The sequence below is a fragment of the Haliotis rufescens genome, unplaced genomic scaffold, assembly GCF_023055435.1.
Source record: "Haliotis rufescens isolate VD_foot unplaced genomic scaffold, xgHalRufe1.0.p SCAF_18, whole genome shotgun sequence".
NCBI classification, from domain to species: domain Eukaryota; kingdom Metazoa; phylum Mollusca; class Gastropoda; order Lepetellida; family Haliotidae; genus Haliotis; species Haliotis rufescens.
This window is the reverse complement of record NW_025963868.1, coordinates 23,033,716-23,054,942: the sequence shown is the minus strand read 5'-3', so window position 1 is coordinate 23,054,942 and position 21,227 is coordinate 23,033,716. Positions and strand designations below refer to the sequence as shown.

At 38.9% G+C, this 21,227-nt stretch overlaps 1 protein-coding gene across 5 annotated transcripts in view; it reads left to right on the top strand.

Moving 5' to 3' along the window:
* Positions 1–21,227, top strand: part of LOC124132897 (dynein axonemal heavy chain 8-like) — a 180,897-nt gene that overhangs the window by 157,187 nt on the left and 2,483 nt on the right. For 3 of the 5 annotated variants that reach the window (XM_048398431.1, XM_048398432.1, XM_048398433.1), the window contains exons 77-88: positions 1,109–1,230; positions 4,029–4,147; positions 4,760–4,962; positions 6,356–6,429; positions 7,168–7,320; positions 9,215–9,370; positions 10,284–10,400; positions 13,033–13,134; positions 13,400–13,560; positions 16,583–16,739; positions 19,830–19,982; positions 20,591–20,780. In XM_048398431.1, the coding sequence (XP_048254388.1) occupies positions 1,109–1,230; positions 4,029–4,147; positions 4,760–4,962; positions 6,356–6,429; positions 7,168–7,320; positions 9,215–9,370; positions 10,284–10,400; positions 13,033–13,134; positions 13,400–13,560; positions 16,583–16,739; positions 19,830–19,982; positions 20,591–20,780 (1,707 nt within the window). Of the gene's footprint in view, positions 1–1,108; positions 1,231–4,028; positions 4,148–4,759; positions 4,963–6,355; positions 6,430–7,167; positions 7,321–9,214; positions 9,371–10,283; positions 10,401–13,032; positions 13,135–13,399; positions 13,561–15,675; positions 15,850–16,322; positions 16,494–16,582; positions 16,740–19,829; positions 19,983–20,590; positions 20,781–21,227 lie in introns of those variants that run through there. The other 2 variants (XM_048398435.1, XM_048398434.1) reach the window with 2 other exon arrangements.

Genomic DNA, 21,227 nt, shown 5'->3' with positions numbered 1-21,227 from the left:
TCAGCATACGTACAATGAAGCTAATTTCCGAAACAAAATTATGAGCTAATTTGCTTTCCGAGTCAAGCCTATATTTAGAACCGTAATAATTCATCTAAAACATTATTATTTTTCTGAAATCTCAAAATGTGAGCTCATTTTGGGAAAAACCCAATAGAGTGATGAATAGATGAGTGAAAAAATATTGGTTACCCAATGAAAAATGTAATAACCCAATTAAAATAGAAACCTTCAAGTAAAAACTCAATTGCTCAAAAAGTTTTCTGCAGCTTTGAAACATTCTTGGAGAGTGTTAGCATTTTGTCTACAAGCACCTATATCCATAGTCAAGAAATGAGCAATTTCATAGTTTTTCTGCTCTGTCCTACTTTCACTTTTGACATCAAACTGATTTCATAACAGTGTTTGCAGTGTTAGAAACTGCAACTTGTCCTGTAGTCCTTGTCAAAAGCCCAATAGTTAAGGTATCATAAGGACTAGTTGAAATTTGCCATTTTTTAAAGATTTTTCTGTTTATTATCATTATAAGGACTAGTACACTAAATTTGTTAGTTTCTATCGCTGGTTTGTGTGTATCTGTATTGCAGAATCAATAAATGAGAGAAATTAGATAAGTTCGCCACTTGACAGAATTACTGTATTCACTGTATTAAGTGCGTCCATAACCACTTTCTAGACCCTTCTGCCTGTAATCTTAATAACTGCCCTCTACTAGAGCTAATATACACTCTCAAATAACTATTGTATCTGTGGTACAATAATGGATGCAGATTAAGTTCCTTTTGTTAATCATCAATGTAATGATGATGGTCATCGTTTACTTTAAAGACTGGTAGTGTACATGAACGGAAAAAATATATGTCTATGTGATTGCTACAACAGTATTGATTTCGTCATCTATTTAATGCTTATCGTAACAGGACATACAAGTAAAGTTGTACCTTTCATCACCAAAGTTTGATGTTTAAACTCTTTGAAAGTTGGTCCTCTAAAATCAAATTTAAGTCCTTTGGTTTTTTTTTTAGCACCCACCCTGTCAATCTCCAAAGTTCTCTGTGTGTTTTTTAAGGTGAATATGGTACTTAAAGTTGAAATTGCCTGTTGAAAGGTGGGGCTGCTCTGGATCTTAATGCTGTTCAACCAAAGCCCTGCAGGTGGATATCTGACATGACATGGCTAAATCTGGTGCAGCTGAGCTTTCTTCAGCAGTTCTCTGAGATTCTTAATCAGGTGAGTCTTGCAGTCCACTGCAAATCAGCCACCACTAAATGCTAAATCTGCAACAACTTCTTGGCGGGGGAATATAGGAATGGGTGCTATCCTTCTGTCCATCCATCCTTCTCTGTGTCCGTCACATTTTGTTTCCAGAGCTGGTGTTAGTTTGGGATTTAAAAAAAAACTATTTTTCGAGTTTCCCTGGCAACGACCTTGACTTAGACTGAAAATGGCAGTAGTCCTCGTTTCCAGAGCAGATCTTGAAAACCGTACAATATTTCTTCACCAAACTTGACACAATAATTGTAGTAAACAAAAAAGCATTGGATGAGAAGACTAGATTGCAGAATGAAAGACACACTGTGTAGAGAACATTCACGGTAATGTAATCAAGGTGGCTCACTTGAATGTTCAATCTCCCAATGCTCATTTCCAAGATGTGAAGAAGGATAAGTTTGTTGGAGTCGTTCATGTTTTGTGTTCCACAGAAACACACATCAATGATTACAGTAAAAGAGACCTGCAAGGATATCAAGTATATGCAGGCGTCACTACACATGGTATTGCTGTGTATGTTTCAACAAGTTTCAAGAACAGTGTCCAGCTATGTGATGTAATGTCATCTCACAGTATTGAATACATTTCCTTTTGTTGGCAAGTTCTGCATTGCTTGTGTGTATCTTCCTCCAAAAGTGTCACTTAAGGCCCCATTACACAGGGCTGCCACTTTTGTGCGATCAAAAACTGGCCAGGACGCTCAATGGTCGCCTAAACCCAGAAAATCATGTTTCTATGTAACTGCTCCAGCAGTTGTTCAGCAGTAACTGCTCGAGTTGTTCAGCGTCTGCAACCACAATGAAACACTGTAGCCCTCTATTTAAAGGCAGGCTGAGGAGGCACTACAGGTAGCTCAAAGGAGGCAGGAAAGAGGCAGAAGCATTGCCATGGTGTCTCAAAGGGTTGCCGTAGTAGCCAAATAGAGGCACGACGGTCGCTATACTCAACGTTCAATGCACGCTGTTGGTCGCCCAAAGAAGGCACAAGGGAGGCTGAAGCATCGCTTAGATTTACGGGACAATATTTCAACAGAACGCATCTATTACCTGACGACCATTGGGCAACCACTGGGCCTTCATTCTGCAACAACGGCAATGCTTGTGCCTCCCTTCTGCCTCCTTTGAGCCACCTTTGAGCAACCAACCTCCTCGGGGACCTTTGTGCGACTGTTTTGAACATGTTCAAAAATTCATGGCGTCCATGGCAATGTCTGAACCTCCTGTGTACCACCTTGGAACGACCTAGGCAACCATTCTGCCTCCTCTGAGCCTCCAACAACGACCTGATAAATTCTATGGTCGCACACGGGAGGCACAAAGGTCGCCATCCTGTGTAAAGGCCTCATTACTGATTTCATGCAGAAACTTCAGGATCTCTTCAAGCAGCATGAATGTGAACATGTCCTAGTTACTGGGGATTTCAACTGTGATCTGGGTGAAAAACTGAAACTTGAAGATTTCTTTAATGTGCGGAAAATGACTCAACTCATTCACTCCCCAACTCACTGTCTTGGAGCTACACTGGACTTGTTGTTTACTGATCCTGCCAGTGCTGTAGCAGTCCAGACTCCAGTCTACTACTCAGATCATCAGATGATTGGTGCTGTACTTCTCAGTACATCTCATGGTGACCCCTGCTCTTAATGATCTCTAAGTAAAGTAAGAACTCCCTTACTTCTCTGATTATTGTTTAAGTAATAACACAACTCATTACAAATACAGTTACATATTCTATCATAAAGTGCAGATGGTAATACACAACAGTAATAACTTTCTTAGTGCTGCAATGAGGTCATTTTCAAAAAGGTTCTGTGAACATAGTTCACAGCAGCTGATGCATTGCACACAACTGGACATGTCATATTGGTAGGGGATATGAGTATTTCATGCTTGTTAGAACATGCATTTGTTCACTGCTCATGCTCTTGCTGAAGAAATGGCACCAAACAGAGTAGTAACTAAGCATTTTGTAAATACTTGTACTTGTGTTCGTGCTGAAGATGCACAAAGATGTATTATTGTGAAGAGAGCATCATGCACATATAAATAAATAAATAAATAAATAAATAGACAAATAAACAAATAAATAAATACAGCATGCAAGTCACATGTAGGTCAGGAAGATGTTATTCTGTGTATTCATATGTCTTCACTGCACAAATAACAGAAGTGGTGCATGTTCAATCAATCTTTCTTCATTATCATACTGATAGAGCTGATATGCTGTTCAATGTGGTGTTAAACTCCACTGTCACTCACTCCAGTCAATAGGGGCAGGAGCCCCGTTACAATAAACACACGTTTGATACTGGGTACACAAGTAAAGAAAGTCCTGTTTTTGACATATTTACAATCACTATGAAAATGTTTGGGCATCAACAACCAGTGACTGAAATGCATCCCTTTGTTCCATACATAGGATTGCTACAAATGTATAACAATGATATCATTTACTCAAATCAGTTTGAGAGACACAGGTACAAGAGTTTTTATATATTTGTTTAATTATCTTTCCCCTGTCTAGATTCTGGGTTAGAATTGGTCCCCAGCAACCAATGCTGTGTGAATGAGGCAACTTAATGGATCAGTGATCAAGCTCAGTGACTTGGTTGATGGCATACCCCAACGGGGTGGGATCGTTGCTCATAATATCAATCACTAGTTTGTTTTGGTCAAGGTTTATTTACAGGCTGCCTTCATATAGCTGGAATAGTTGGAATGTGACATTAAACAACAAACAAATCCTTTGTTCTCCAGGTTCCAAGGAATGAGAAAGGGTGGAAATCTTGGTTTGACTCTGACAATCCCGAGGAAGAACAAATGCCTGATGGCTACAGCTCCTCACTAGATGCATTCCGCAAACTGATGCTCATCAGGTGGGTTCCAGAGATAGTGACATCTTGTAACCTGCAGGCCAGCAATGGTATACAAATTAGTCTCTTCCTGCTATACTTGGACCACATTGAAAAAATATTGAAATCACATCATGCGTTTCTGCAACAGTTTGGAAGGAGGTGGGTCAAGTAGCATGGTACTCTATGCTGTTGCAGTGGTGAATGTATAATCAATTGTATTGCAGCATGTTTACTGACCTATTACAACTGTCATACAATACTGTTTCTTGGTATTTGTTCCACATTGTTGACAACATTTGTTATACAATGGTGCTAGTTTGTTTGAGCTACATTGTCAAAGAGATAGATCATCCACCAATTTTGACAAAAGAGGGTCAACTCTTTGTTATTGTGGTATTGCTACAAATGCACATGTGAACTTGTGGAATATGTGCTTACATCACCTCCTAATATCACCACCTTCATACAATATGAATCATCATTATGCAGATGAACAGATGAACTGTGTTGAAATAGCAAATCAATTGTCACATAAATATATTCACACAACCAAATTAGATTTCAGATATTTTTGCAATGTTATTTCAAGGTTGGTTGCATCTTGACATGACTCTCATTACGGTGTGATGGTAGGTCGTGGTGTCCAGATCGTACCATTGCCCAAGCCAGGAAGTATGTGAGTGATTCAATGGGAGCAAGGTATGCTGAGTCTGTGATACTGAACCTGGAGGCTACATGGGGGGAGAGTGAACCTTCCGTCCCCCTCATCTGCCTCCTTTCTATGGGTTCAGATCCAACCAACCAGATCGAGCACCTGGCAAAGAAGCTGCAAGTTGGTGAGTGAAATATCTATCTGTCCTGAGTGTGTAGTTGTTCCTTGTAGTGTTATTATACCAAAAAATTATACACCAGAACAAGTTTGATTGTCAAAAACCATTTCACCAATGAATCTGAAACTTCACATACCGTATTCGACGTAATAAGCGCCCATGGCGATATTTGCTGATATATTGGCTAGTGAACAATCCCAATTAGCACCCCTTCCAACTGATCAATGTACACAAGACTTATTTATTCGTGTATAATATGCACTCGTGTGTTATGTGCACCCTTAATTATGGGCAATTAAATTTTCGAAAATATATCTGTCGTGTGTTCTACACACAGACTTTTCTTTTGTATCATTACAGGCTGTCAGCATAAACCACAAAATTTACGATCTTTCAACTCTGTTTTTTTTTCACCAAAATTTATTCTTATGAGGGCCCCCAATTTCTAATTTTGAGAGCGCCCTGGGCACTTATTCCTTCGAAATACGGTACTTGTTCCCACTAATGGTGACACCGGAAGTGTTCAAGAGGTTTAAATGTCATTATAGATATTGCCACCATGGGAGCCATATTGGAAAAGCTATTTATGGCCATTACGAAGTCACTTTTGCTCAAAATTTAATAAAGTTTTGTACATCTGTAGTTAGTAGTATGTCTTTACATATGTTTTCGATTCCTTGCGATATTTTAAGTTTTGACCTGGTTTGTTTTGCAAAATTTTAAGTTTTTACCTTTATTTCACCTTTGCAGCATGCTCCTAAACTCTCTGAAACTACATTTCCTCTCACTGTAAACATCCTTACCTCAGAAACTACGGTAACAATGAAGCTGAAACTTCATATGCCACCAATGATGACACCTGAATATGTTCGAAAGGTTCAAATCTGAAAAAGCTATTTATGGCCATTACTCTGCCATTTGGTACATGTGTAGTTTGTGGTGGGACTCTACATTATGTTATATGTTCTGGTGTGTATTCAGTATCTAATATTTTGACCTTGTTTCTCAATGCTTTTTTTGCATCTTTGCCTCTTTAACCTTCTCTGAAATTGAGAGACTGGGGGAACTGAATTTTGGCATGCAAGTTTCTTCCTTTTGATCACATAATTGTTTGTGTAGTTAATTACATGTTAATGTTAAGTAAGTTTTAGTACTTGAATATCAATGTCATTGAAGTTCTTGGTAAAAACAAGAGTGTCCTATGGGACCAGACAGTGGTCAAATTGAGACTATTATTGATGAGAGTCTGTAACCCTCTGACTCACGAAAAAATAGACCGAGGTAAATCACTTGGTGTAGAATACTTTCATATTATTCTTTATTTAGAAGCTTATCTCAAGGTTGTCTAGTGATTGCTTTGAGGTAAAATTGGTTTTGACCATATTTTGTTTGATTTCAGATTTCCGTGCCATTTCTATGGGACAGGGTCAAGAGGTTCATGCCAGGAAGCTTGTCAATCAGTTCATGCAGAGTGTGAGTGGGTTCTGCAGTCTCTCGCTGAGTTATCTTTGCACAAAGGATGTCCAAAGTCTATGCAAAGAAAATGATTTGCAACAGTCACAACTAAGAAGATTTTGTGGAATGTTGGTCATAGCTGTTTGCATTGATATCAAGTGTTCACCTTCACTTCAACATATGATACTGACCAAAAAGTATTAATTATGTTTAGTTCTGAATATTGAATTAATTAGTTATGATTTCAAGGTTAAATAGTTTCTCTTGGTCTAAATTTGTTATTATTTTCCAAACTGCACTTGTCATTCTGCAAGTGGTAAAAGCAAAGAAAATATTTGCAATTTATCGTGTACACAACAAAGGTATTTGAGTGCAATCTGACTAAAAAGATAACTTGACTTACTACAGGGATCTATATATTCTCAGAGGCCCGTATTTGTTTCTAAGTTTGCAACAAATGTCATTAAGAATTCCCAAATTGGAATTAAAAATTTCTCAATTTCTGGCTGTGAACAGGTAACCTGTATTTTACTGATAACAGAACCAAATGATAGGAAGAGGTTTTACTGCTTAGTTTTATAGTATTGCAATTTTTTAAATCAGCAATTTAAGAACATCCAATTTTGAACAAAATTATTTTTTTACCAATTTGCCTGCCAAGGTCACTTAGTTTAGAATACTGGATATTCCCTGTCCAAACATGTACAGAATAGTTTTTACTCAACAAATAACTTTCTATATACTGGTTGTGTTCAGGGTGGCTGGGCACTGCTACAGAACTGTCACTTGGGACTGGGGTTTATGGAGGAACTGATCGACATCCTGGCTGAGGCAACTCAGATGCATGATCAGTTCCGTGTGTGGATTACAACCGAGGTCCACCCTCACTTCCCCATCAGCTTGTTACAGGTAATGTCACATGATACAGAGAAATAAACTGACATTGAAAATCTGCCCAGTATTGGTAACATGGAGCATCCCTAAAGCGTATCAGCATGCTGGAAGTAATATCACATGATATTGATAATATTAATTGTACTTGCCCTGAAGACACCTTTAACACTGGGCAAACATATTCACCCTCAGGGCATCTTAACGCTGGGCAAACACATTTTCCTTCTTAGGACGCCTTAAATACTGGGCAAACATGTTCCTTCTTAGGATACCTTTAACACTGGGCAAACCAGTTACCTGAAAAAAAAAGAATTGGTTCTCAGGCAACAGCTTTTGAAAATATCGTGCGGGCGGGCGGCTTTTTTGTTTTTGTTTTTTTGGGTTGTGTACAAACTAGTAAGAATCCAAATCTGTATATCGCTGTTTAATTACACTGTCTGGTTGTAAAAAGAGCTATAATATTTCTGGACTTATGTTGGTAATCTATTTTATTAATCTTATTCAACATTTCATTCAATAGTGTTTCAATTCAATTTGGTGAAATCGTATGTGAAGTGATCAGAAGAACGCACAACTCACCGTTATTTACAGCAACCACGGTCATATTGACGCCTTGAAACAAACTTTAGTGGATAGAGAATCGATATATATATCATAAATGCCATACATTGAATCGCTGAAAGTCATATTTGTTGACGTTTGACTATTATATGTCAACATAAAGTTTTGCAATCGCGGCCGCGGGAGCATCGACGGTGATTGGTCAAATAGATTCCGAGAAACATTTGTACAGCTGATTGCTACTTTCGGCTTAGTTTGCGAGACAAGACACACGGTAATCTTAAGCTCTGCATATAAAACAATGCCAATCAGAACAGGAAATACAATTTAATCAGTAAATCATCATGTCTAGTGATGTTTTATCTCAAATTTCAAATTTGTATTGATTTCACTGAAAGGATAGGATTTAATTTTTTTCTGAGGCAGACAAACACGTTTTTATTGCAAATGTAGGGATTGTGTATGCGCAGGTGACGTGCTTCATTCAGATTCACTCTGAAGACGGTGTATATATATCAGCATCATTTTCCCGCTTATTTTATGAGACAAATAAATATGTAAATCTTAACCTCTGCGCATGAAACATTGTCCCGCATACAGTACACAGATACCATAGAAATTTGTAAATCATCATGTCTAGTGATGTTTTATTGCAAATTTCATGTTTTCATTGATCAAATTTGCAAACGGCAAAACAAGCACACTCCTATTACCCTCATAACCATAACACACGCAATGCGCAGTAAAGCAGTGCGCATGAGAAGGGAAGTAACTGCACGCTATATTGGATCGCATTGTTTTTAAGGTTTGTAGCATTTCACTGTTGGGGTCATGTGTTCGTGACGTGGAATATTTAAGGATTTTTTTTTTTTTTAAATGGAAATAAAAACGAAACATGCGGCGGACTTTGTGATGATGCGGCGGTGCACCTTTAACACAGGACAAACATGTTCCTTCTTAGGACACCTTTAACACCGGGAAAACTATACCTGGTTTTTAGGACACATTTAACACTGGGCAAACATGTTCCTTCTTAGGACTTTCTTGTTACACTGGGAAAACTTGTTTCGGCTTAGGACATCTTTAACACTGGGCAAACAAGTTCCTTCTTAAGGACACCATTTACACAGGGATAACAAGTTCCTGCTCAGGGCACCTTTACCACTGTGCAGACTGGCTTAGACATAACACATTTTTAACATTTGACAAATTTGTTCTAGTGAGTGCAAATATCTCTGGCTGATAATGTCAGCCTACACGAATGATTACAACAGACATTGTTTTGTCTGTTTGCAATGTTCTAAGAGTCAGTTGAAATAAATTTATTCCATTCACTTTGCGTTTACAGATCTCGATCAAGTTCACCAATGAGCCTCCTCAGGGAATTAAAGCTGGCTTGAAGAGAACCTATGCTGGTATCACTCAAGACTTCCTTGATGTGTCTAGTCTCCCACAATGGAGACCCATTCTCTATGGCGTGTCCTTCCTTCACACTGTTGTACAGGTAATGTAATTAATTGTTACCGGTACTCATTAAAGAATCTAGCTATTTAATTGGGCAGTCTTTGTTTCATGAAAACCGATACAAATTGGCTGGTCGGCATTTAATTTTATTATGACACCATAATGTTTGATTATGATGTGACTTGCTTGTCACATCACAACCCTGCTGCACATTGAGTTTCCATGCTGAGAGTTTGATGGTGGTCACAAGACACATCCCTAAGTAACTTGTCTTTCAAAATTTGTAATTTATCCTACCCCTATATGTCTCTATATTTAAGTGGAATTTTAGAAGACATAGTAACAATGCGATCAACAACTGAGCAGGAAATGGTTATGCATTCATAGCTTTGTTATTTATACAGAGATAAACAAAAACAACAAACAAACAGGAATGAGAAAGTGAAGGTAGGGATTAAGCCTGACAGATTTATGATAGAGATGATTATGGGATGAGACTTGTAACAACAGTGTGTAATTCTAGTTGATGCGATGATGGTAGGCTGTGGGATGAAGACTGTGAGTGAGTGATTTGTATTTAACGCCGCTTTTAACAGTATTCTAGTTAAATCACAGCGTGTCAGCTTAATGTGGGAGGAAAGCCCGACGTGATGCAGGTCTCAGACGTTTACCACTTCGGTGAAACCCACGAGCACGGAATGAAGAAACGTTGGTCTCTTTTGATGGTTGGCTTGAATCTTTTGATGTAGATAGCTTCTGCATGTTTTCTGATACTGTTGTTTTTTACTTTGGAGGCAAGGACAATGAGGCTGGTCCACTGAATGTGGGGATTGGGGTTTTACTGAATGTGATCTGAGATGGCGGATTTGGAGTCTTATCTGCCTGTATTACTTAATCATCAAAACTTCAGGTTATTGAACTAGTGACAATTTAAAATGTTTGTACTTCTTTAGGAAAGAAGGAAGTTTGGTCCACTGGGCTGGAACATACCATACGAGTTCAACACGGCTGACTGGACAGCTAGCGTGCAGTTTGTACAGAATCATCTGGATGATATTGATATCAAAAAGGTAGGAAAGAAGAGAGCAGAAATATTCTGTAAAGTATGGATGTAAGAAATCCCTGCGGATCTTTAGAATTGTCTTCATCTTTAGACTTAACACTATTACCATTATTCTCTGTGGTTAATGTTGAAATATGGGACTTTATGTGTCATGTGAAGTTCGGTGTTTGTAAAATAGATTGTATATAGAGAATCTCACCCGAGTGTCTTTTGAGTTGATAAAAATGGGATGACTCCGAGGCTTGCCGAGGATTTTTTCCACTTTTATCAACGAGTGTTGATATATTTGATATCAAAAGTCACAAGGGTGAGATTTTATTTATCATCCAACATCATTCTGCAAACCTTTTCAGTTTGTAGACAGTAATAAGCAGTGTCTTAAGTGTGAAAAGTAGCAGAGCCATTAGTGATGTCATTTGATTGTGACGTCATGGTAACCACTGACATCACAATGGTCTGCAAAGCATTGTGATGCAATTTCATTGCAGCGATATCTACAGTGTAGATATCGCTTGATCTCACCCAAGCGATACCTCCTGTGGGAGCCAGTTTTGGATGATAAATTCTATTACCCATAGGGTCAGAAATAACCGAGTTTATAAAGATTGTCATTTGAATCTTGTTGTGATGTAAGGGCGGAATGACATCACCCTAGAAACAAAGATATAGAAGATTGTGGTTTTCTGAGACAGTGGCCATGATCAGTGCATATTTCTTAAGGGGAGCCCAAAAGGATTAATAAGAAATGGTTAATAATGTTATTATAACACTCATATGTATGTCATTCTGATTTTACGAAAGTTGTATAAGAATTCATGTATTATCATGAAATTAATAAATTCTGACACTTGTTTCATAAAATCACAATGCCACACATGCTCGCATAATAGTCTCCATATATATTGCTTTTTTGAAAGAAAATACCATAAGGATTCTATGATAAAATAAGTCCTAAATTGTCCAATAGATGAGTATAAGGTTATGACATGTAGATACAGAAGTTCTTTCAAATGAGAGCCTGTGGAGATACTGCTTTGCAAGTTTGAGTGAATTAAAATTTCAACTTCGCATCAGCATTGAAATGAAAAGGAATTATATCAATACATTAATGTTTCATATAAATGCAATTTTTCAAACATATTTTAGTTGCAAGCTCATGGCTAGATATTGCAGTTGAGTATATGATCGACTAATACCCTGATTTTTCATTCGCTCAAATCGCATTTTGGTTCCCTTCATAGACCACACGATTCAAAACAGTTCCTAGATTTTGAGAACATAGTAGCAGTATCAGGGAGAGAAACTAAGAGTTTTAGTCCACTAGTCCTTATAATGATAGCATATAGCAAAACCCTTTAAACCACTAGCCCTTATGATACCTATTGGGTTGGTTGGTTTGTTGTTTTACAACGCACTCAGCAATATTCCAGCTATATGAGGGCGGTCTGTAAATAATCGATTCTGTACCAGACAATCAAGTGATTAATGTCATGAGCATCGATCCACGCCATTGGGATCGATGACATGCATCAACCAAGTCAGCGAGCCTGACCACCCAATCCCGTTAGTCGCTTTTACGATAAGCATAGTCACCTTTCACGGTAAGCATGGGTTGCTGAAGACCTATTCTACCCCGGAATCTTCACGGGTCTTTAACTATTGGGCAGTTTGGCTAGAAGTTGGCACTTGCCCTATAGTCCTTGCTTAACTATTGGGCAGTTTGGCAAGGACTATAGGGCAAGTGCCAGTTTCTAATGCTGAGTATTGGTCAAATCAGAAACATGGTATTCTTGTATACCAGTACAAATTTAAGTTGCTTTTCATTATAGTCAGCAATAGTCTATCCATGTCACTGTCCCTGTAAATAAGATAAGACAAATTTATTGTACATATACACCCACCTGGGGCTGGGTACAGAAACAAATTAAACACATTTTACATTATGACAGTCAGAGATATTATACAGTAACCATGGTAATGTTAATAATAAAACACATTGTCAGAGTAGATAGTAATAGCACCGTGGTGGAACATGCACAGTTGCTGCATCTTGCTGCATTTGAAACATGCTGTGAATTGAACGGGCTTTAAGGGCTGAACAATCAGGAGGCGGATTTTAGAAGGAATCTTAAAGCAGTGATATTATTGGTATTGGAGATACGGGCTGGAAATGATGATATTATAGAAGTGTAGAGAAAGCAATTGAGGAAGTGGTGTTCATCTTCAACCTCTCCTGAGTGGCACAGACTACATAATCAAAGCTCCCTTGGTTGGTTTATGTAGCGCCCTCTCTCAATTTCCACTGGATGGGCACTTAGATGCAATTTGGTCAGAGCTTGCCGATGTTGTTTTTGTTTTTTCTGACAGAACTAACATAACATTTTATTTCAAGTTTTGTCACTAATTTTCCCCAGCAGTCTCAGCTTGTGTGTTTTGTCTTTTGCTGTAGATTGAGATGTTTCATTACTGTAGATGTGTATAAATTTGTTGTGCAATACAACCCACCATCAGCATGGTCACACATTGAACCACCAAATCCTCATTTAGTTGGAGTCATTATGTAGACTTAATATTAAAATAGAGATAGGAGTAGGTTAGCTATTACTGACATGTACATGGCTGTATGTCTTGTACTACAGGGTGTCTCATGGACCACTCTACGCTATATGCTAGGAGAGGTGCAGTATGGAGGCCGAGTCACAGATGACTACGACAAGAGACTACTCAACACCTTCGCCAGAGTAAGTAGAACTGTTTCTGAAACAATCCGTTACGAGGAATCTTTCATGACTTTGTTAAGTACATTAAAAAAAAATAGTATATGTGTATATGCTGCATAAAGATTACTGGATCTAAAACCATACTGAGTCAGGATTAAGGGACTATGGGAAGACAAATCTAAATTATGTTATGCTCTTTGTTGGGTAACATGACTTTAAGAAGTACCGGTAACTGTCTTCTCTAAGTTCAATGACTGATAAAGGTTTGTCAATCATCTCTTTTCAGGTTTGGTTTGGCGACTGCATGTTCCAAGCTGTGTTCCAGTTCTATCATGGCTACAAGATCCCCTCCTTGCGAACTATTGATGATATCATGGGCTTTATAGAGAATCTTCCCTTGGTAGACTCCCCTGAAGCTTTTGGTCTGCATGGTAACGCTGACATCACGTAAGATTAAAACCTGGCTGACTTGTGATAGAAGCTTCACAGTGAGATACCAACCTTTGCTGGTGAGTGAGTGAGTTGGGTGTAACGCTGCTTTCAACAGTATTCCAGTTATATCGCGGCGTGTCAGCTTAATGTGGGAGGAAAGCCAGAAGTGATGCAGGTCTCAGACATTTACCGCTTCAATGAAACCCACGAGCATGGGTATGGTGCTGACAAACCTTGAAATAATTGGGATGAACCGGGATTCGAACCTACAATCATAGGTTTCTGGCGTGCCCAAGGGACGCAAGTCTCCACAGCGAACAGTGGCACCTTAGACAAGTGGGCCACCCATGCCTCCTACCTTTGCTGGTGAAATAGCAGTAGATATTTTCACATTACAAGTGAAAAACATGAATAAAAGTAACATCTTCAAGAAGAAATGGATGCGACAAGAAATAGAATATGACATGGTATCACTTGAAAACTACAGTTTATTTGAGTTCTAAATACATCAATGAATTGCATACATCTAAGAAAAGAGGAATGTCTGGTGAAAACTACTACTGCAGATGTAATGAATTCCATGCATATTTGTGTATAATGAACACACTTTCCTCCAAAATAGAGTTGTATTGAGGGGGGGCCGCTGTGTAGACTCAGACAATGAGTTTTCATTTTGTTTATCCCAAAGCAAAGACATTATAGCCACACATAGCAGGGCAAAGAGCCTGTCAATAGATCAATACTTGAACACAATTTAGTCTGGTTATAAAAGTGTTGAGTGTATTTCTGGCTTTTTGTTTTTAATCTATTTCATAAATTTTATTCAAAATTTCATTCTCTGGTTTTGCATCAATTTTGGCAAAATCACACCAACTCATGGCATGTACAGCAGTCACGATCAAATAGACTGCTATTCCTTAAAACAAACCTTTTTGTCTGTTGTTTAACGCTGCACAGTATTCCAGCTATAGGACGGCAGACAGTAAATAATCAAGTCTGGACAAGGCAGTCAAGTTATTAACATCATGAGCATCAATCTACACAATGATAAGATGACATGCATCAACCAAGTCAGTGAGCCTGACCTCCTGGCGTGTTGTTGTCAGAAAATGAATACATATATCATAAATGCCATACTTTGACTTGTGAAAAGTGTTTCTGGTTTTTATTTGACTGTTGTATGTCAAACTATTTTTCTCTGAGGACAACAGGATGCCATCATACACAGCTTGGTTAATCTCAAATAGTTGCTTATCAAACTGTTCAATACTTAAAAAATAACTGGTATTACACCAAAGTGCTGCACTTATGACTATTCAATATTTTTAGTATGTGGAGTAGAAACAGCAACTAAGAAAAAAAGAAGTTAGAATATATTCTTATTGGAGGATTATAGTTTCAGATTTAACTTCTTCCCATCATTGCATTAAAATTCTTTTGAGTTAATATTTTGAGTATTTTTTAACTGAATCATCAGTATATCCCCAGAGCAAAATGTGTGTACAGCTGATTGCTATTACCTGCTTATTTTACAAGACAATTATGTGTGATATTCTTAATCTCTACAGATAAGTGTCCTAGGTAAACATGGAATACAATTGAAATTGTAAATCATCATGCCTAGTGATGTTTTTTTGGTGCAAAATTGACATTTTGATTGACCAACTTTTTTTCCTGAGGTATGTGCGTTATACTAAAGTGCACATAATGCACAAGAGAATTTGGTGGTCATGCAGGCCAGATTTGTATTGTCACTTTCACATTTGCACTATTTGATTTTTAGTTTGTGATCCTTACCTGCATTCCATCATGTTGTGGATAGGTGACTTGAAATATGCTTTTATAGGACTCCTGATGCACAACAATTGGAGATGAACAGTGAACACAAAATCATACCACCACTTCAAAAACATATAGGAGTTCCAACTGCACAATAAACTTTGGCAGCTCGGGAAAAGAGTTGTGTAATATCAGTTGTACTGGCTTGTGTTGTGCAGATATCAGTCCAACCTGGCCAACTCTGTCCTGGAGACAGTGATGAGTATCCAGCTAAAAGTCACAGGAGGAGGTGGAGGAGAGACCAGGGAGAGTGTTGTGTATTAATCAGTTGTACTGGCTTGTGTTGTGCAGATACCAAACCAACCTGGCCAACTCTGTCCTGGAGACAGTGATGAGTATCCAGCTAAAAGTCACAGGAGGAGGAGGAGGAGAGACCAGGGAGAGTGTTGTGTATTAATCAGTTGTACTGGCTTGTGTTGTGCAGATACCAAACCAACCTGGCCAACTCTGTCCTGGAGACAGTGATGAGTATCCAGCTAAAAGTCACAGGAGGAGAGACCAGGGAGAGTGTTGTGTATTAATCAGTTGTACTGGCTTGTGTTGTGCAGATACCAAACCAACTTGGGCAACTCTGTCCTGGAGACAGTGATGAGTATCCAGCCAAAGGTCACAGGAGGAGGAGAGACCAGGGAGAGTGCTGTGTATTAATCAGTTGTACTGGCTTGTGTTGTGCAGATACCAAACCAACCTGGCCAACTCTGTCCTAGAGACAGTGATGAGTATCCAGCTAAAAGTCACAGGAGGAGGAGGAGGCGGAGAGACCAGGGAGAGTGTTGTGTATTAATCAGTTGTACTGGCTTGTGTTGTGCAGATACCAAACCAACCTGGCCAACTCTGTCCTGGAGACAGTGATGAGTATCCAGCTAAAAGTCACAGGAGGAGGAGAGACCAGGGAGAGTGTTGTGTATTAATCAGTTGTACTGGCTTGTGTTGTGCAGATACCAAACCAACCTGGCCAACTCTGTCCTGGAGACAGTGATGAGTATCCAGCCAAAGGTCACAGGAGGAGGAGGAGAGACCAGGGAGAGTGTTGTGTATTAATCAGTTGTACTGGCTTGTGTTGTGCAGATACCAAACCAACCTGGCCAACTCTGTCCTGGAGACAGTGATGAGTATCCAGCCAAAGGTCACAGGAGGAGGAAGAGAGACCAGGGAGAGTGTTGTGTATTAATCAGTTGTACTGGCTTGTGTTGTGCAGATACCAAACCAACCTGGCCAACTCTGTCCTGGAGACAGTGATGAGTATCCAGCCAAAGGACACAGGAGGAGGAGGAGGAGAGACCAGGGAGAGTGTTGTGTACAAGCAGGCAGACGACATGTTGGAAAAACTGCCTCGGGATTATATTCCTCATGAGGTTTGTATTGACACGATGTCATCATGAGTTGTGCAATGATGTTGTCCCAATAGAATTGGCCTTTGGCTCTGCCATGGACAGTATGGAGCGCAGTTAGTCCAGACATTGTGATTTCCCCCCATACTAATATGGACCCATCCCCAAATAATTATGCTGTACTACGTTCATGTCCATAAAACTCATTAGGACGTCTTCAAATTTTATTCTTTCGGTCATGGAAGTTGAGAATGAACCTCAATTCATCAGAAAACATGACATTAGCACAATGTCAATTGTCACAGTGACGTTCTCTACACCTCTCTCACCTCTGATTCAAATTATGTGCAGCAACTTGAAGACACATGGACATTGTGCAAGCAAATGCCATCTGTGTTGATGATTTCACAACATGTAGGCATATATACTCTTACACCTGTTGCAACCTGTCCCTTTTCTGAGTGGCTGGTTACAACTGATTTCTTAATCAAGTTAATGCTATCATTCTGACTCATCTATCTTGGGCTGGAGTTGTTGCCCTTGGGCGTCCAGAGCGGTGTTGATCATCGACATTATGTGTTTGTTGGTATCGGGCCAACAATCTGCCGATGACAGATTGAGAAACATGCAGCATTTGGGCAACAAAAGTCTGATATGTGCCCTCCTGCAACATACCTATGGCACGTAAAGGTTCAGCATGTTGCAAACATCACATCATCAATGCTGTTGCTTCCTTCTTGATTAAACGTGTTTAACTATATAGTGTCTTTGAGCAATTGGTTCCAAGAAAACAATATGCATCTGCTCACAACCGAGTCTGAGTGACAATGGTAAATCTGGCGTATCACCCCTTGCACATGCTGTCTGAGGTGACATGCTTCATGGCTATCAAAATGTTGTATTTGGGAGCTAGATTTCTTGGGAATGTCCTTGCCATAAAAATCGCTTACTTTCATTGCCAGACATTAGTGTATTTTCCTGTAGTTTCACCTCAAAACAAAATATCCCCGTCCGTCTGTCTGTCTGTAATCATTGTTTGTCTGGAGCATATTTCCTAAACCGTACAACCTAGCTTCACGAAACTTGTTACACTGAATAATCGGGCTCAGTAGAAGTGCCTTTTGCTATTTAGAGATTTTTAGAATTTTTATTTTTGTCGTTTCCATGGAAATATTATGAACTTAGGAAATTGTCCAGAGCATTTTTTCTAAACCGTACAACCAAGCTTCGCAAAACCTGGTACACTTAACAATCAGGCTCAGTAGAAGTGCTTTTTGCTATTTAGAGATTTTTAGAATTTTATATTTTTGTCATTTCCATGGAAATATTATGAACTTAGGAAATTTGAGGGTAGTGCTCTTGTCCGGAGCATATTTCCTAAACCGTTCAACCTAGCTTCCCAAAACTTGGTACACTTAACAATCAGGCTCAGTAGTAGTGCCCTTTGCTATTAAGAGATTTTTAGAATTTTTTATTTTTGTCGTTTCCATAGAAATATGATGAACTTAGGAAATTTGAGGGTAGTGCTCTTGTCCGGAGCATATTTCCTAAACCGTACAACCTAGCTTCCCAAAACTTGGTACACTTAACAATCAGGCTAAGTAGAAGTGCCTTTTGCTATTTAGAGATTTTTAGAATTTTATATTTTTGTTGTTTCCATGGAAATATGATGAACTTAGGAAATTTGAGGGTAGTGCTCTTGTCCGGAGCATATTTCCTAAACCGTACAACCTAGCTTCCCAAAACTTGGTACACTTAACAATCAGGCTAAGTAGAAGTGCCTTTTGCTATTTAGAGATTTTTAGAATTTTATATTTTTGCTGTTTCCATGGAAATATGATGAACTTAGGAAATTTGAGGGTAGTGCTCTTGTCCGGACTGTATCTCCCGAACCATACAACTTAGCTTCTCAAAAGTTTTTACACCTATCAAGCAGGTTATGTAGTGGTGCCTTTGCTATAAACAGATTTTTTCTCTTTTTTTTTCAATTGAAAATTGATGAACTTAGGGTAATGTCCTCATCTGAAGCATATCTTCTAAACCATGCGACAGAGATTCACCAAACTTTATGCAAATATCAATCATGTTCACTAGTAGTGCAGTTTGTTATTTATAGATTTTAATCTTTTTAATTTGTAGCCCCTGACATATAATGAAACAAGATGTTTAGGTTTGTTTTTTTGTCAATCCCTAGTACATTCTCTTTATGCCTTTGTGTCATGAGGCTACTAGAGAGCTATTCATATGCGAATCTGCGGAGTTATTGTTATTTCAATTTCATGAGATCACATCTTCGGATGACTCTTGTTTGGCATAGTGTTTGTACTAATAACCATATGGTACTCATTTGTTAGTGCTGTACCATGCTGTGCTGTGCTGGAAGATAGCACTGAGAATGGTATCATTGTATATGATGCTTACTCAGATCTATTCTCACCTGATAAACTCAGGGAGTGTGTATCCGAAATGTAACCTCATGGCTGGTTATCAGCAAATGTCTGAAATGTTTAGAAATACTTGAGCATGCTTCCAAGTCTAGATCTGATTGTATTGGCTAAGTTTTGTGTTATGGCTAAGTGTATTGAAGTGACAGCCCTTGAACAATTGGAATACATTATCTATTGTTCAATTGTCTAATAAACTGAATTCTCTTCTGTATGGTCTGTAATGTCTCTGAAGTATAGTAGATTATTTCTGTGAATCTGAAATTTTAACTCTCTTCTTTTTCTTTTTTTGCCTCTGACAATTAGATTCGAACATTGATATATTGATGCATTTTTGTTTCCAAGAGAATAAAAATCATGTTTTGATATAATAATGATATGCTGCGTACTCAGGTAAAGATCCTATGTGTGATCCAGCCGTCTAAGATGCTTAAATTTGCTGTACAGGGTTGCTTCCCTTAGTTGTTCTAGGGTCTGCTGATCATGATTTCAAATCCCCAGATCTCCCAGATTATTAGCCTGGAATAGTCAGCACCATGTCATCCTTGTGTGTTTCAGCAAAGAAGTGAAATACTTAGACCAGTACTGCTTTGGGCTTTCCTCCAACATCAAGCTGACATTGAAATATTGTTCCATTGAAGCATTGAACTCAACACACTCACTGTTTCAGGTAAAAGAGCGTCTGAAGAAGATGGGCTTCCTGACTCCATTAATCATCTTTCTGAGACAGGAAATTGACCGTATGCAGCGAGTCATCAGAGAAGTGAGAACCACACTGACTGATCTCAGGCTGGCTATTGACGGAACCATCATCATGAGTGAAGTATGTTCACCTCCACTGTTCATTGCACACTTCCAGGACAATTCACTCTCTGGATTTAAGTCAGAAAACCTAACATGAATTGACTTGAAAATTCCATTAATAGGGATCCAGATAAATTTCCTAGCCATTGACACCCTTGTGTCCTGTCTCATCAAAAACCCCTCTAATATACTATTTATATGGAAAGTTACGTTAAAAAGGCATACAATTTCATGGATTCAATCAGGTTTTCAAATTCATGTGTTTAGATCTGGAAATACATTTAGGTAAGCAATAATTGTGCATGTTAATGCTTCTATCAAGAGAGTTCATAAAATCTTTTAATCAGTAAATATGGTCTGAATGGTCTAGGTAATATTCTGGGGATGGTTGAGAGGGCCTGGGCTATATTATGGGGTCACTGCTTCAATTAATTTCTCTTTATAGGGGACTCGAACAGCAAACAGTTACTTTCATTTTTGTCAAACCTGAGGCGAGATATTTCAAAATACCCTTCCACCCACTGTCCCAAAATGTCAAGTGATGGATCCCTTATGTCAAACATGTGAATCGGGTCAAAATTATTTGAGATAATAGCAACTAAAACATGGTTCCTATCATCTGGCTAGAACCTGCGTGATGCCCTGGACAACATGTTCGATGCGCGAGTTCCCAACTTGTGGAGGAAGATCTCATGGCAGTCCTCCACCCTGGGCTTCTGGTTCACAGAGATGCTGGAGAGGAATGACCAGTTCCATCGGTGGGTGTTTGAGGGCAGGCCTGATGTCTTCTGGATGACTGGATTCTTCAATCCTCAAGGTAAGACACCCAGCCCCACACACTGTACTCCCACTTTGCAGGGATTTACCTTATCTATATGTTTGCAAGTCCTATCAATTGTTGTCTGTCTTTAGATAGGGTTATGGTTAGAACCTGCACTTTGGCTCTTGCCAGTCTGTCAATGTTGGGCCCCGGGTTAGAATAGGTCCTCTGCATTCCTGCTGGCCCTAAGACATGAAATGGGATTTAACTATTGCACTTTTGGAGAGAAATAGTGTGTATGTGCACAGTGTGTGCATGTGTGCCCCACTGAGAAAACATGAATACCCTATTCAGACACAGTATACTGACTCCGAGCCGGCCAGTCCTTGTTTTATTGCCTTAATGCCGAGCATCAGGCAGGTTAACAACAAGTACCATCTTTTAAGTCTTGTCGAGAAGTGACTAAATTTGAAGTTGTCATGCTTTGTAACTTCGTTGAATGTC